At 45.9% G+C, this 17,085-nt stretch overlaps 5 protein-coding genes across 5 annotated transcripts; 4 read left to right on the top strand and 1 right to left on the bottom strand.

The window, feature by feature from the left end:
- Window positions 1–5,382: 5,382 nt before the first annotated feature.
- Window positions 5,383–7,507, top strand: N7517_003355 (stress-regulated transcription factor RPN4; the record flags this gene model as incomplete). The annotated part of the gene is made up of 2 exons (XM_056721085.1): window positions 5,383–7,345; window positions 7,402–7,507. 2 exons carry the CDS (start codon window positions 5,383–5,385, stop codon window positions 7,461–7,463), a joined length of 2,025 nt encoding a protein of 674 aa, XP_056585220.1. The 3' UTR covers window positions 7,464–7,507.
- Window positions 7,508–10,154: 2,647 nt separating this feature from the next.
- N7517_003354 (uncharacterized protein) lies at window positions 10,155–10,647 on the top strand (the record flags this gene model as incomplete). Its single annotated transcript, XM_056721084.1, has 2 exons — window positions 10,155–10,173; window positions 10,298–10,647. The coding sequence occupies 2 exons, from the start codon at window positions 10,155–10,157 to the stop codon at window positions 10,645–10,647; spliced, it is 369 nt and encodes a 122-aa protein (XP_056585219.1).
- A 27-nt stretch (window positions 10,648–10,674) lies between these two features.
- On the top strand, window positions 10,675–11,784 carry N7517_003353 (uncharacterized protein; the record flags this gene model as incomplete). Its single annotated transcript, XM_056721083.1, has 1 exon — window positions 10,675–11,784. The coding sequence occupies one exon, from the start codon at window positions 10,675–10,677 to the stop codon at window positions 11,782–11,784; it is 1,110 nt and encodes a 369-aa protein (XP_056585218.1).
- Window positions 11,785–13,715: 1,931 nt separating this feature from the next.
- Window positions 13,716–14,507, top strand: N7517_003352 (sulfotransferase family protein; the record flags this gene model as incomplete). Its single annotated transcript, XM_056721082.1, has 1 exon — window positions 13,716–14,507. The coding sequence occupies one exon, from the start codon at window positions 13,716–13,718 to the stop codon at window positions 14,505–14,507; it is 792 nt and encodes a 263-aa protein (XP_056585217.1).
- A 388-nt stretch (window positions 14,508–14,895) lies between these two features.
- Window positions 14,896–16,343, bottom strand: N7517_003351 (putative integral membrane protein Pth11-like; the record flags this gene model as incomplete). Its single annotated transcript, XM_056721081.1, has 6 exons — window positions 14,896–15,367; window positions 15,423–15,793; window positions 15,848–15,915; window positions 15,969–16,005; window positions 16,057–16,076; window positions 16,130–16,343. Coding segments are annotated over 6 exons (1,182 nt in total), but the record flags the coding sequence as incomplete, so codon positions are not given.
- Between the last annotated feature and the right edge of the window lie 742 nt (window positions 16,344–17,085).

The raw sequence follows: 17,085 nt of genomic DNA, 5'->3' as shown, positions 1-17,085 counted from the left end.
GTCTGCACGTTGACTCGTCCGACGCCAACTCTGTCAACAACTTCTACGAGCTACATGGACATCAGAATTTGCACGCCGAGAGAGTCACAAATACAAACCAGGAACTACGGCCGCGGTGGAAGATGGCACACTTATGTCAAGATGGACCAGAGCCTTGCATTCTACCCGAAAGGGTTTATAGACCATGGGACATTGGACGTGATTGAGAATGAATACGGCTTTCTGAAAACTTGGATGGCCTTATTGTCATTGATACTAGCACCTAGCAAGCCATGAACCTGTCTCATTTGTCGCTAGAAAACACATTTTGTGTAAAGAGTACTTGATTCGTATTCTGCAAGTCGACACCAAGGGAACCATAGCCTATACAGGGAACGACAAGACCAACAAGCGATAGCAGCGGATCAAACCAATATACTATCCACCTGAATCTATAGACGCTGGCCACTCTATTAGAGTTCATGCCCTGTAGCAGACCGGATCCAATAGGATTGAATTCCATGACATCGACGTAATATGGTACACTAATACCGCAATTCGTGAGACTCCAGTCCTCGCTTCTTCAATGACCTCCACTCACATAGCACCATGCGTTTCGAGGTATCTCCTGACACAACTCCAGCCACAAATTCTATTTATATGACACACGAAGCGCTAACGACCTATACGACTGCATCTGCTCTTCTACTCAGATGGATCAAACCCGTAATGCCTCGATACGGACATGCAGGTCACGTTGTTAACCACAAATGTCGACAGCCCATGACGAGTCCCCCACCACGTCACCAAAGAACAGCCACACACCGTAAATAGCGGCCTATACGGAGTACCTGGCGTTGGAACGCGCTCTCTCGCTGATGTAGCCCAATAATTGCACTAGACATCGCTGAAATATCTCCATATGGAAATATACCAAATGTTAAGATGCAATATTTCAAAAAAGCATGCGTAATTCCCTGATTTGTCTGGGCCTGCGTGAGAGACTTAGAAAAAAAAAACATATAGTAAGAAAAAGAAAAAGAAAAAAAAGATAGACATAGCATGTCCTGGTTTCGATCCAGGGTCCTCCGGGTTATGAGCCCGGCGCTCTTCCCCTGAGCTAACATGCTGGGATGTTGAAGAATGATTTTCTCTTTGACTACATTAGCCAGGAAAATAATGTTCAAAGCATCCTCTACAAGGTCCAACTCGCGAGGCCACTCTCTCGATCGGCTCAGGGCCTTAGAATAGCTGGGTACATATTGTGGAATTAACGCAAAATGGTTTGATTTATAGGATCTATTCTATGGAGAAATTTGTTTGCCTTGGACATGATAAGTTCTATTTAAAGGACTATACTACTACCATCAGATAGACAACAAGGCAGTTTTTGGTCATGGAAGCTACTTATGTGGTAGACCGATATAATAGGAGCCTCGAAAACTCGTCTACCAGAATACTATACTATAAGCCATCAACTCCGGGGATCAAACTTGTTTGCGACTGGGCGCCACAGTGTCTAATATTTACCTTCTCTTTCCTGTTCAGGAAATACCGATGCCTTGCAGCTTGCTGCCTCGTTCTCGGGACGGCATCCTACACCAACCTATAGGCTCATTGTGATCGATGGCGTCCAGATTAGCACTGTTGCATAATTCTATTGCATGTGACTGAGAGACTTACAATGTAACTGTATATCCTTGTGTCACTAATAAACATGGTACGAAAATGACTCTAGATCTACCTGTAGGCACCGGGAATATGGGTCAAGTATATAGCAGTTGAGCCCCTGCCTACCCCAATGGCCAATTAGCAAGGGTGTTTCAAGGTCCTGGCAAGAGGACCATCACAAGAAATTGACCTGGAGGCTGGGTCATAGTGCGCTTGGTCATTAATGGGCTCCTGTTTTCCGATTCTATACAGTACAGGTATCAGATATTGAGAAATATAATTACAGGTGTACTATAGTACATACGTACTATCAGAGACATGTGGCATTCCGGAATGCAGAGATAGATCGTGGCTAGCTTCTAAAATTCTAGGCTAGCGTACACATAGGCAACCAAGTAAGGCATTGTTATTACCTGCTATGAGCTGCATAGCCACAACTCTTTTCCCAGCAAAGCCCCTTGAAAGGCTTCCTAAAAATTTACTGACTCAAGATGACGAAGCATACTCCGTACTCCGTATAGTATACGGCTGGCGCCAAGGATCTAAAGCATACACGTGACAGCCATTTGGAGTTCCAAGCCCAACCTTGGAAGTGTGAGTCAGAACAATTAGTCAGGATTGAATTGGTCAGGATTGATCCCAAATGACATCGGGATAATCAATAATCAGCCACGCTAGGATATGCAATGCGAAAAAAAGCGAAAAAAAGCGAACAGAAACTTGAATACGAATCCGAGGACAGGAGCATGGTCCAATGTCGGCGATGCCCGGACGCCGAAATTCCGGGACGAAAATAGAAAGCTTCCAGAAGAACGAAAACAGCCACGCTTTACTAGATGCAGTACTAGCGGCATGCACAAGCCACCAAAAATCCTTCTGGAACATACCAGATAATACCGAATACGATTACCTGCAGACCGTGGCTGCTACAAGTGCCGTATGGTAACAGGTAAACCGGCAACTTGAACGGCGCCACGGCAGTACCGAGATGTGGCTGTGCACCCCTAGTTCTCATGGCCAATCATTTACATTGAAAAACTTTTCACTGCTGCATTAGATTGCTACTAAATATGAACCTGCATGACAATCTTGCAGACCCGTCGAGAAACCCGATTAGAGTGCTGACATATTTTTTTTGGTCGGGATCGCATGCCGGTGAAAATTTTTTCTCCGTGATCTTCTCAGTTATGCAGGGGCCCTGTCTTGGTGACAGGATTTGATGCCCAATTGAGAAGGAGAGTATGTAAATTGTAAACAAGGGTGCCTTCGGTACGCGAATCTGTTTTCAGATCACTGCTAAAAAAAACCTTGGATCTACACATTCCCACTATAATCCCACTATATCTGAGTGGGCCATTGGATTTGGATATTTGGATCAGCTGAGGCTGGTTTGCCACTTCCCCGGACTCTTGTAGGCCACGTTTTGGTGTAGCCTCGAGGCATTCGCCAAGATCCCGCTGTCCACGGAAAAAGGAGGATCAGGTGAAGGGGCCAGACTGTTCGGTAGACACGGCAGACCCCCGGACCCGTTTCGGCGTGTCCAGACCGAGAAAATCACTGAACCCCGAAAACATGCCGGTCGGATTTACATTTGCGCTAGTGGATTTGAAAGGGAGATCCTAGGTCACATGGCACCTGGACTATTGTATTGTTGCTGCCTTTTGGTGCCCAAGATCTAACGGGGTTTGCCGATGCTCGGTTAGGCCCTTGATCTGCGATCTGATACTCTGGAATTTAGTGTCCAAGCCATATGCATATGCACGGTCGAAGGATAACAACGCTAAAACAGAAAATTTCAAATGTAACCCGCAGTACATGGCATTCGTACCACGCTACTCAAGGTCTTCCGCGTGCTACAAAGCCGCTAAAAAAATTAATCTATAGCGATCCGAGCACCAGGAAATGAAAATCCGAAAATACCAAAATCAAAACTATTCTAATTTAATACGGAATTGTATTCTCAACTTTCTGAGTCAAAGAGAGAAACATATGATTCACATGTGATCGAGTCATCGAATTCATCGAATCATCGAACAATACATACCAGAAAATTAAGGCAATCAGCCCACAGACCATGTGACCATGATTAGAGCCTGGCGCATAAAAATTCCTGTGTAGCCCAACCCAAAGTGGGCATTTCCCGCCGAGCCAACGGCAGAACTAAGTCCCGCACAGACAAGCGCTTACACCGGGGAACAAGTGTAAGACATTGAAACTATACACGATAGCACTTCGCTTAGTGTGGAAAAAAATGAAACCTGTGGTGACCCAAGATCCGGGGTCAGCTGGTCATCAAATTCCCATAGAACAAGCAAGATCCATGGGACCCGTGTCCTTCAGCTTATCATGCCATTATGTGTATGGTCAGCTGACTATCGCGTCTGTTGAGAGCGGAACCCGCTGATTGGCGCGTAGTGGGGAGACATCCCAAGACAATCGGAAGACAGTTGAGAGACAAGTACTTCACAGCCACAATCCTGAAGTATTCAAGTGAAATAATCGGGTCCGACAAAGAAAGAAGAATGTGCACTGTAAGGTTTCCCCAGGTGTTGTGCAGGAATGCTACACCGTTGGGACGGCCGATCCGAACCATTGGGCACCAGCCACATGGCTCTCGATGTGGCTAGTGTCAACAAAGAAACCTCGGGAGTATGTTTACCTAGAACGAATAATAATATCTCTCGGCTGAACAACTCTCCGGATTTTCAATTCCATATTCTTGGGCATTCTAATGAGTTCTGACTCACCGGAAATAGTAGTTTAGACCGAAGGGTCAATTCCCAACCAAAATTGATGCGAAATGGGTAAAAACAGACTAAGGTGTGGCTCAGCCCTAAGGATTTCTCCTCGGCATCTCCACCCCCATTTTCCTAATTTTGGCCCTGGTCACCCGAGTGCAAATCGGAGCTAGTGCTAGACTACAGAAATTTTTTCTTTTTTTTTCTCTCTCTCTCTAAGCGATGTGTAAACCTTGGCTGAATCATTCGGAATTCTAAAGAATATTTATTTTATTTAATTTGATAAAGTAACAATTACCATTGACGCCCAAACGTAGAATATAGGTATGTGGTGGATACTTGTGGCTTTTATGTATATCCTGTAAGCCACAAACTTCACAAGGGAAAGAGTCAACGAAGATCCCCAGATCAGATCAGTGGGACTGTAAAAAAAATGGCGTATTCTTGTGATACGAATCCAGTCCCGATTCGGACTAGCCTTCGAATCAATAACAATTAAAAATAAATATTTTGATAATTACCGCTAAATATGCATAATACGGTATGAATCCTGTTCGGGGAAGACCGACATCTGAAGCTAGTGAGGTCATCTAAGTACATAACTACTCGAGTCTCTTTATTAACTCACTTCTCCCTCTTTCAACATTACTCATACCCACAACAACTCTGACTCTTGAGATCATCATATCAAGTAAGATTTGCTTTCCTCCGGTCGAGTCATTCTCCAGAACCAAACTCACATCAACCATAGTCAACTCTATTAAAGTTCCAGCCCTCTGATATTTCCATTCGATCAGCCTCCCGACGTTTCCAGACTCTTCGCTACCTGAAGCTTTGAACCAAAGTGTCAATTCCACACTTCCCCAAGCGCACGGCCACAATTGACCAGGAAATCTTAATCGGATCCTGTGCCGTCGGGTTCTATAAAAGCCCGCCTTTCCTCGGTGGCGACACTTACCCACTTTCTCTGACGTCCCCAAACCGTGATAACATAATGCTTATGTACCCACGTAAGGGTCTCATCACCGATCCATACAACTCAGAGGACATCATCATACAAGACGACCAGTACCCACCTGATTTTTATCCCGAGAACGCCTTTCACTACACTCAATCTCGCTTGCAATCACCTTTCCAGTGCCAACCCGGTGTACAGCTCTCCCCACCGTCTTCCACACCCTCCTCACCTACTTTCTCCTCTCCGACCTTCTCGACTTCTTACCCGCAGACGTCTGACTCTCAGTCTTTCGGGGCTCCTTCGATGACCCCAGCGTCTTCATATAACCCGTCGTACGACATCCAGGGTTCCAATTCGCCTTCTCACTACGTGCCTCAATATCCTCAGCAATATTATACGCCCATGTTGGTACAGCAGCCTCTCGCCAGTAATCAGGGTTGGGATAGCAACCTGCAGTTGTTGAGCCCTGCGCGCATCCCATACCCCGGTGTGCAAAAGAGATCTTCGCCCTCGGCATCCTCGCGCTCACTCCCCTCAGGGGTGCCAGCCAACAACTACCACCGCCGCTCCAACAGCTCCAACAAGCCGCTCCCCAGCCCGGTGCAAACTCCTCTTCAGAACTCATTCCTTGCGACTCCCTTCCAACATTTCGATCCCTCGTCCCAAGATGGTCACAACGCCGAGGCTGAGTCTGCTATGAGAAAGGCAATCATGGACCAGCAGAAGCAGTCACCTCCGCAGCAAATGCAGAACGACTACTCGCTGGCTCCATCGGTGTCAACGATGAGCCATAACTCGCCGGTGACCCCGCAAACTACTCTCGACGAACTCGACGACGCATCCAAGTCGATGACCAATGGTGAGAATGGAATTCCTGACATTGACTGGGGAATGGACCAATACTTACGTTTCGACGCACCTCCAGAATACACCGGTGCCAATAATGCCATGTCAATTGGAGTCCCTAAGCTGAACAGAACCATTTCCGATATATACCAAGACGAATTATATAACCCTGCCATCATGGCAGCGCCCCAGGTTTCTAAGCCGATGGGACAGAACCACCTCAACCCGCGCAATTTCATTGCCGATCGTCTCCAAGCTGCCAACCAGGGACACATGTCTGCTCGTTCGCTATCGCCTTCCAACAGACGGGATCGCTCGCCTTTCCGTACCTCTTCTCCATTCGCCGGTGACATGAGCAACAACGCTCTCCAGCAGCCTCAGATGGCTACCAGCATCCCCTTGGGACAGAACGCTATGAACGGCATGAATGGAATGAACATGGATCAGAACGCCAACACTGGAGATATTAAGACTATGTCACCCAAGGATGCAGTCTTGGATTTCCAAGATGGCGATGATACTATGCCTTTGTTCCCTCCCGGCCAGGGTGATTTCAACCTAGGTGATGCTCTTGGCTTGCGACGCGATAATGGTTCAATGCGACCGATGGAAGCATTCCCTCAATATACGGCTCCCAGCATGGCCCAGCCACAATTCGCATTCTCTGAACCCCAGATGCATCGCCCTCAAAGCAATCTCTTGCAGCAGAGTACCGAATTCCCTTCGCTTCCGGCTGTGGAATCTACCGAGAGCTCGCCTCCAAGCCAGATGAACATGCCAATTACAGAGGGTATTCCCCGTCCCGCCAACACATCTTCGGATGCGGGTACCTACACTTGCACCTACCACAACTGCTCGTACCGTTTCGACTCCCCCTCCAGACTCCAGCGACACAAGCGCGAGGCCCACCGGCAAACAACACCGGGCGGCCACCTTGTCAGCCGCGACACCTCGCTCCGCAACTCCCAGGCTGGCCCTCACAAGTGCGAACGCATCAACCCATCTACAGGCAAAGCATGCAATTCCATCTTCTCCCGGCCTTACGATCTTACGCGACACGAGCATACTATCCACACCGCCGGGAAACAGAAGGTGCGCTGTCACATCTGTAACGAGGACAAGACCTTCAGCCGAAACGATGCTCTGACAAGACGTAAGTTTCTTCTTTTACCCCTTCAGTTGATCATACACTAATTACATTAATTACAGACATGCGAGTGGTTCATCCTGAAATCGACTGGCCAGGCAAGCAGCGCAGGAGGAGAGACTGAGAGCGCCTTTTACGTCATCAGTCCACCGGATCGGCATGCCGAACGTCATAGGTGGACCCACTTGGGGTCCACCAAAAATCCGGGGCTTCGTCATCATGACGTAGTTCCCTAATCCTCATGAACTCTCTGTATCACTATTCGGATTCCGATTTTTATTTATGTGTACGATTTTACGTTGATGATTTGATTTACATGCGAATCCCCTTTTAGCATTGGCTGGTGTGTTTTTTGGTTTTTTTTCTAATGGCTTTGGCTCCGGGGAAACAGTTTCGGTGTTGTACATTTCTGTTGTACATGGTGTTGCTGCATTTTTGACCCCCCGTACAGTGTGTCCGCCCTCTTGTACTATAGTACATTCCTCTCAAAAAAATGTATATTAGCTATGGATATGACAATTCATTTGGAAATAATCAATCACTCTCTCCACACTCCACTATAAATCTGGAAACAGTGAAACATAACCCCTCTACTGAAACAATCAAGGGTCGAGGGATACACTTGAATCCCTCGCATCCACACTTGCATGGATATTTACCCACCTAGGTCAGCCAAGTTGGCTGCTCAGTGCAGATCTGGTAGATTTACTATGTATAGCAAGATCATAAGTACATGTACAAATGTATGTACATCGTAGACGAATTAAGAGTTGACAAAAATACTCCAGTATGCAGCACGCGCAAGGTTATTTTATATTGCATATTGCAATAAATTAATTAACATCCACGGACGAGTCCCGATTCGTGCTGATCGTACATTGTACTCCGTACCCAATCTCAATTACCTGTTAATTGGACTATCTACATTGCAAGTATTCCATGCCTCGATATAGGTATGATAGCATGATTGCGTAAACCAAGAAAACCTTAGAACAAATCCGACCTCATCCAAACTCTGGTCTGATAAGCAATGTAGCTATCCTGGTACCCGGTACTGGCATTGTTTGGGTGGAATGTGGGAATCTGGTTTGGGTTTCTGGGTGTCGACGTAATATACAATATAGCAGGATCCTAAGTCGGATTTCAGGATTTTGTCCATGTCTATGTCCAGTGGAATTGCTCGTTTAGGTATATGGTTTGTACAGGGCTGTACCCCTTAGTTTCCTATTTTCCTATCTTTGACCGGGGTATCTGTTGTCTTTGATTGTCATCAATCAGATCCTATTCGAGTTTCCAAGATTATGTATTTTAAATCCTTATCTACAGTTGAGATATTTAATCTAATTACTACCTTTACAAATAAGCCACATATATACCTACGTGCTTTAAATTGATAGACAATATAGATATGATAGACGGTGATATACAGTGGATCTGTGGCTTAATGTGGACCTTTTAATACCCGTATTGGAGTGGGGATGTCGGAAGGTGGGGAGTGGAACAAAGTGTGGATGTGGCTAGGGTCTGTCATTTGTCCAACGTACGATCAAGTCCCTGATTGTATTCCTTCCACTCTAAGTGGTGTGATGAGTGTCTTCTGTTAATTGGCTCTTACTATTTCCGGTTCTTTGCGATACTTCAATCCCTTGCGTGGTCGCATCGAGGGTGTCATATGAGATGTAACACGTGATGTGGTATGGTCCATACGGTATACCGTTAGATACTCCATACGTTAGAAAAATAATAACACACCAGCCACAGAATACCCCCAATACTAAGATATTATCGCTTCTCGACTGAAAGGTAACTTCAGAGGTAATGTCCTGCATTCCATATCATGCAAGTGTACTCGACCCCTGCAGATTCCGATCGGACGACACAAACGTCCATATCAGTCCACACATAATCGTAAACTGGTCGGCTACAATTATGCAGTCTCATATGAGGTCGATATGGATAGAAAGCCCGTTGATCATCTGTTTCTTGTGTGTAGGTGGAAAACATGTACACTGGAGAGGATAGGGGTCTACTCTAGTAGCCATTCATGATAAATGTGGGCGTCAAAAATATACTAAGCTTCGAAAAACCATGTTGACTTCTCAAGCTTCCACCCTAGCAGTCTTCAATTTACTACGATATTGCTATTCTGCAAAGTCCCCTGCACAGGTTATGGCCGTTTGCTCACCAGTAATAGATTCCATAGTCTCACACCATCCCTCGCTTACAAGTTACGTTGACATCACACAGTTCAGTTCGGTCTTTGGTATCTTCCGACGGCATCAGAGTCTACCTATTCAAGCAACTGTTTTGATGACATTCCTATTGTTGCCTTTGTCCTCATGGCATCTGGTCAAACTGCCTCAACTTCCTGGCCATTGAGTCGACACTATTCTTGTTGTGCGTATCAAACACTGTTTTTTTCATGATCAAGTCGACATCCTCAGTCTCCGTCGCTGCCTTATCTCTGTGGATATTTCAGAGCTCTGACTGCCGTTTTAATTGATTCTCGATCCTGGTGGGTCATTTTCAACATTGACCAACTCTCTTATTGACCTACAAACTCATCTTGTCCGCCATCCTTCCCTTTTTCGACGCCTCGGGTCTTTCTTTGCTTTCCCTATCTTGACTTGAACCACGCAAGCTCATTCTAGTGACCTGAATTATCTAGTCCTCTGCAATCATCGAGACCTTGAAATGTCCGCGGAATACAGAGGCTGCAGGTGCCTGATGGAGGGATACGACCAATGTTTCTGCAAATATTGCAATCGATGCGGGGATTTTGGTCGTACGCCCATTTACTGCAGAGAAAGATATCATGGGGGACGAAGTGGAGGGTATGTAAGGGATTCACGCCCTACAAAATTAATGCCGATCAACGATCTTGATAGCATTGATAATCAGCTCGAAGTATGTATCATATTATTCTAACGCCTTCCTTTATTATCGTGCTTGCTGAAGATACCAAGTCTCAGGATTCACTCAAAGCACCAATGGTCATGGCGCAAGCGGTAACTGCATCGAGAAACGACAGTTCGCCACAGATATCAGCAAGCAGTGGAATTCCAACTCCCATACGACGAAACTGGAGTGAGGTGGCCGGTGATCGAATTGAGACCCTGAATCTAGGACCCGTCGATCGGAGCTCCATCCTGGAGCATCTTATTTCAAATGTGCGGATTGAAATGAGCGAGAGGTACTCTTCGGTGCTCGAGGAGTATGATATTGCTAGAATACTCGAAGACGGCCTGAGTCCAGCCGTGAAAGAAATCTGTGAGCAAGGCAAATTTGATCTTATCAGGCACGTTTGACCTTGAGATTTGAGAAGCAAGTTACTAATGACCCCTTCTAGTCTCTTGGAAATTGGACAAGACCCAGAAACGTTAAAAGAAGCCGGTGTATATCTTCATATTCTATGGAGAGAGGATGAAACCACAAAACGATTCTGGCTTTATGTCGGACAAGCATGTGTGCTGTGTCTCAGAATCCAGAAACACAAAGATCCTAAACATCGTTGGAAGAATATGGGACTACATTACGCGGTGTGGGGCTCTGCCGCGGATATGAAATCAGCTTTTGTCACTCTGGCTATCCTCGATGTCCCATCTTCCACTAAAACGCAGCTAATTCTCAACCTGGCAGAGATGTGGATGTGTCTGGTATTCCAAACGCTGACTTCCCTTCACTTAGACTCCTGGTTGCCGAAAAACACAAACGCCATGTGGTCGGGTAATCATCTCAACGTTGCATTGCCATTATGGCAAGGGTTCACAGATACCCAGGAGAACAAGGCTATCACTTACGCAATTGGCGGCAGATCAACATTTCAGCAATACCTTGCATCTGAGGATTCAGTTATTCGGGCATGGGCGGAGCAAACCAGGGATGCGTTCAACGATATACGAAACTCACCTGACCCGGTGATCAGAAATTACTGGTGGAATCTTCACAAGGAGCGTATCCTTAAGGCGCAGGACACCTGGGGCAAAAAGAAAGCCAGCATGGCTAAGCAGCACCTTGAAAGGGCCAGAGCTCTCGTTACATTGCATTCCGGAAATCATGGAGACCACCAAACCGAGGTCAGAGCTGGCAGTTTCAGGTTCACTGTTTCAAAAACATTTGGGCTTGATCTCCATGACGGCGATGAAGTTATTCTCCAATATCATCTGACCCCGACTCCACACCCACACGCTTACGCTCTTTCTGCTTCGAAAACAGATCCTGCTACCTGCTTGGGGGTTTCTATCCGCGGTCAAGACAGCCAGGGAGGTTTTCATTGCTGGCTAAAAGCGACTGGAGAGTGCAATTCACGAAAAATGAACTCACTTGTGGACATTCTGGAAGGTTATTCTGCAGAGGAAAGTCTGGGGTTCAAGCGACGCTGGTTTGTTACCAAGTCTTTGAGTAGTCTAAACAGTGGTCTTTCGGGGAGAAATAGGTACACTTGATATTACAATACTAGATTTTTCAAAGTTCAGAATAGTTGCGCAAAAGCCAAAGAAGGCTTAGTCGGGGCCAATTTCGATACTTCTCAGTACAAAGTTAATGTAAAATATCCTTTATGTCGTCCCGGCTGCCCTAAGAGATCATATTTGAGGGGTTCGGATCAGTTAGACCAGAGGAACATACAATGACTTGATTGAGACAGGCTGCTATTGAGTATGTATAGCAGGGTAGAACTTTGAATGTGCTGTAGGTGGCCTTCAATTTAGTGGAGTTTATTGGGTTTTCACACTAATGGAAGCAAAAAAATAAAATAAAAAGATAGACATAGCATGTCCTGGTTTCGATCCAGGGTCCTCCGGGTTATGAGCCCGGCGCTCTTCCCCTGAGCTAACATGCTGATTGGTGGAATATTTATCACTTCAGTGCAATATCACTTCCTCGAGGAAAACATATTTTAAGCTAAATAAGTAGCAGGAATAAAATAGTAGGGCGCATACTATAAAATTACTACCCAATGTACACATTAACACTATTTTCTAATGGTGTATTAATAGTGGATGCAAGAGGAGATAAATCTAGAACTAATAAATAGTAAAATCTAGAAATATCGAGTGCATTGAGAGAGCTATATGTTATGGGCTACGGCTAAGTATGTAGAGGTAGAGGTCATGTGATCAGCCAACAGGATAGCTGGATGACTTTTCCACAATGCTCTACTTGTGTAGACTAGCATGTCTAAATCTTATTTTTGTTCTCTTCGTCTTTCTTAACTGAAAATTATTACATTAATGGATGGTATACTTTTTGTAGAATCCAAAAATATTTAATTATAATCCTATATGGAGTTATATATCCTCTAATGGACAGCCTTTCAACATCCCAGCATGTTAGCTCAGGGGAAGAGCGCCGGGCTCATAACCCGGAGGACCCTGGATCGAAACCAGGACATGCTATGTCTATCTTTTTTTATTTTTTTTGCTTCTTTACTTCCAGTAGGTATTTTTTTTATGCCATAATAAATATCAATTCCTCTGGGTTTCCACCCCTGTATTGTAGATGTAGCTACATAGTCGTTCCTGCTTCTTTATCTCTTCTTTTCTATAGCTTTTCAGATGATAAGCAAGCCCCTGCTAAACGATTTGATTTTTATCTAGAGCATGTGCTAGATATATATCACCTACTTATATCCAGACGTGTATATATTTTTAGTATTTGATGGTGAATCGTATCGACAACCCAAAGACTTAAGATTTCCACGGGGAGGAATACTTATGTGATATACTGTCAAGTCACTGAAATCAAGAGATCCAATCTTCTCGGCTGATGATAGTCTTATGTCTCCGACCCCATTACCAACCTGTTCACCTGGGTACTCCCGTTTTGAGTGTATGGAGACATCACTCATTCCCACCAATACCAACGAACTACTCGAATACAACTCAGTTCCTATGATGTGGTACAACTGCCTACTGCCGCAGGCCACCGACTATATACCTCTACCAACAACACTAGACACAGTGTAAGTACTCGATCTATGTGCTTTTGTTGCCATCAGTACAGTACTACACCTCAAACTTCATACACTTGATTTAACTCCCCAAAATTCATCAATGTGGAAAATGTCAACTCATCGCCAACTTGTCGACGATCATACTGGGGGAGGGAGATCCCCAAAGTGGGGGCGGGAATCCCCAAACAGCCGATGTCTCCTATCTGGCATCATATCCATCAAAGAAACATAAAGCCATCCAAACCATGTGCATTTTCCGAGCATAAATACAAAATCTTATCTATATGAGCCTGAATATTTTTGATCAGCGAAATAACCAGCGCCGCAAGGAAAAAGAAAAGAAAAGAAAAAAGGGTCAGCCAACCTGAAACCAACCACCAGTCAACGACCACCCAACCCAACAAACCACCCTATACAGACAAGATGGGCCAAAAAGCATCCGTCCCACAGCCAGGCGCACAAATCCAAGTTATTGGTGCCGGCCTACCACGTACAGGAACCTCATCATTCAGCCAAGCGCTAGAAATCCTCCTGAACGGACCGGTGTACCACTGCGGCACACAAATATCGATAGGCCCACCAACAGAGATAAAAAGCTGGATGCCAATTCTGCAAAATTGGCTCAAAAAAGACGACAGCACAAGCCGGGAAAAAATGCTCACCCTCCTGCGTCACCGCTTGGCCGGCTACGTCGCAATCACCGACTCCCCAGGCTCCGAGCTCGTCCCGGAACTCATGGAGCTGTACCCGGACGCCAAGGTCGTATGCACAACCCGTGACCCCATATTGTGGGAGAAGAGTATGCTTCACGTGCAGAGTTTGACTGGTGTTTGGTTTGCGCGTGCTGTTCTTCTCCCGCTGGACGGGTTGAGACATTTTATCCCGTATGGGTATTTGCTGGCTGCGCTTTGGGAGAGGCTTTATGGTGGTGTTGCTGGTCAGCATGGGAGGGAGACGTATGTGAGCCATGTTGCCTGGCTGAAGGAGGTTGTGCCGGAAGATAGGTTGGTTTTCTTTGATGTTAAGGATGGGTGGGGGCCCCTGTGTGAGGCTCTGGGCGTAGAGGCTCCCGTTGGTGTGCCATTTCCCCGTATCAATGATTCGGAGGCTATTGAGAGGTCTGTGAATCATCATTTCCGGAGGGGCCTTACCCGCTGGGCTTGTATCTTTGCTGGGATTGGTGTTGGGGTGGCTGCTTTTCGCATGTGGAGGTGAGACGAGGCGATATGATCGTATAGTGTGGAAGGATGAGAGATGATCATGTGGGTTATTCTTTGGTTGCAGAGATTCATGTGGAGTTGTGGAGTTGGAAGATTTTGGGTGTTGTCAAACTTCAAAGTTCTAGCGACTCGCATGCCTTGGATGATGTTGGTTTATCTCAGGGCCAGGTGGTGCGTCAGACAGAGACTCACCATGAACAAAATCAGTAGATCGATTTATACAGTCATTTACATAGCAATTTGCACACTACCTAGGTATATTCAATGACACCTACGTCCTTTGGAGTATGTTATACAAGATAAGAAACCGAAATGTATTGCCCCAAATATTATACATAAAAAAATCGATGTACAGCCGCCAAGTCATTAGCATAAACCCGATATCATTGACGAGCCCGCTCGAGCGATGATGAACCACAGCTTGCACGATCATTCCTTTCGAAGGTAGTTTCAATCTCCGTGTGAGTGAAGATTTTGCCTTGGGGGATAATGCGCTCTTCACTGGAGTTGCTAGTCGCGCCAATTTTGGTACCCATGGTCCCATCCTCCTTGCAGTTGATTGTATCCATAGTGATGCAGTTGGGATCCGTGACCTTGGAAAATCCAGATGGATACCGCGGGCCAGTGGTGTTGCTTGACCAGTGGCCATATTTCTTCCCACTGCTGTATTCGCCGATGAAGCGAGGCAGGAAGCGGGAGGCAATCGCCTTGAATGAGGGAATTGAGGCAGCGAAAATGCCAATGTTGGTTTCGATAACTGACCAGTACATGGCACCGCTGATGGCGTAGGTGGAGTCCTTCGAGGTAAGCATGGTAGGGATGTAGGTGATTCGGATGATTGAGGAGACACAGGCGCTGAATGTAGTGTGTTAGCAATCGTCCAAGTGAGAGTGTACCAGGGCATACTTACAAAAGACCAAGACAGAGGATAAAGGCCAGGATAAACTTCTGTTTCTGAGGCATCTGGAGACTGAAGATTACCTTGATGGGCAAGGTATAAGTCAAGAGATCGGTGACAATGTTCAGGGCGGCGTTGCACAGGTAGAAAAGGTTGATGCTGACGCATTTTCCGGGTCCAGTGCCAGTCCAGGCCATGCTAATGGGTTGACATTGGAATGCAGCCACGAGAACGAATGCGGTTGCTTGTGCCGTAATAACCCCCATCATAATCCAGGATAGGCGAGTGAGATAGCGATCTCCGAGGCGAGTATAGAACCACAGGACGGAAGTTTTGACGAATCCGAGTGTTGCGAGATAGAACATTGAGCTTAACCAGACGGCCTGGGAAGAAGTTAGAAATGCAAATCTATACGAGACTGGGATCCGCATCCTTACAAAAGCGTAGTCGACCATCCCGGCTGGGTCGACATCCTCGATGTGCTGTCCAAGTCCATGTTTGACCGCTGTATGATATGAGCTTCTACAAATAGTCATAGGAAGCAAAGCTAGAACATACCGACAAGCGTAACGGCAATAAATGACCACGACAACGCCTAGTTCCATTAGTTATAAGACTTGTTGATGGTAGTGTCAAATTTTCTTACACAAGCACCAATAATGAGGTCTAGAAGATGTCAGTATAGTGTTGGTAAAATAAACCAAGCATAATCCACTTACAGTCATCAGCACCCATTTGACCCAAGACAAAAATGCGTGAAAAGAGACGAAGAGCCAGAACGATGAAGGTCAAAACCCCAAATGCTATAGAGATACCTTCGACCATATGGCCCTGAGAACCATTGCTACCAGCCATGGCGAGGAAGGTAGAAGGATGAAACAGAAAAGAAAAAGAGAGAGAAAGACCGTAAATTGAGGCAAAGGAAAGAATTGATCTCGATGGATGGCATAGACAGTCGTTTCACATGTCCATCTCACGGAGAACGGATGATAAAATGTTCACTTTGTGTATTAACGAAAACATCAAGAGGAATGGCTAAAGGTACCCCGGTCTACAATTTATAACGAGATTTCTCCCAGATGCCCCTGGAGCTAGTGGGAAGAAAATGACTGTGCACATCAGAGATGCGCATCGTGCATGGTTCTAGTAGTCTCCGAGATCCACTGTATACCGCCAAAAAGGCCGTTGACAAAAAAAGAAAACATGGTAAGGATTAGCAAGGCCTTCTATCTTTACTCCGTAGACTAGGTAATAGGCTAACACGAGACAGATGAGACTGTCATAACCGAGAATCTCCACCACTCGAGACATCTGGTGATCTACTCGTGCTAAAATACGCCTGCCGTTTATGGGGAGGGGCGCCAGTCTCACTTTTCCTAGAGTAAAAATAGGAAGAGCTCTGGGGCGGGCTTTCTAGCGCTATGATTTGCCACTCAGGCGCGAAAATGCTGTCTCCAATTGTCAAAGTGCAAATGCTGGACATATCCAATCCCTGTTAAACAAGTCCCGGTTCCAGTTCATTGGACCCTTTGTTCTGGGGACAAGAAAACATTGTGTTTTAGCTCGCCGAAGATATCCACCTGAAGACCGGGGTGGGATTGGCTCGAACAAGGATGGCTAGTAGTCGTGGGTCGCCATATTCGACGTCTCGGAGACGATCATTGTGAAATCCTGA

Source organism: Penicillium concentricum (genome assembly GCF_028827145.1).
Source record: "Penicillium concentricum strain IBT 3081 chromosome Unknown utg000001l_segment0_segment0, whole genome shotgun sequence".
NCBI lineage: Eukaryota > Fungi > Ascomycota > Eurotiomycetes > Eurotiales > Aspergillaceae > Penicillium > Penicillium concentricum.
Note: the sequence above shows the minus strand (reverse complement) of the source record. Positions and strands in the feature narration are given on the sequence as shown.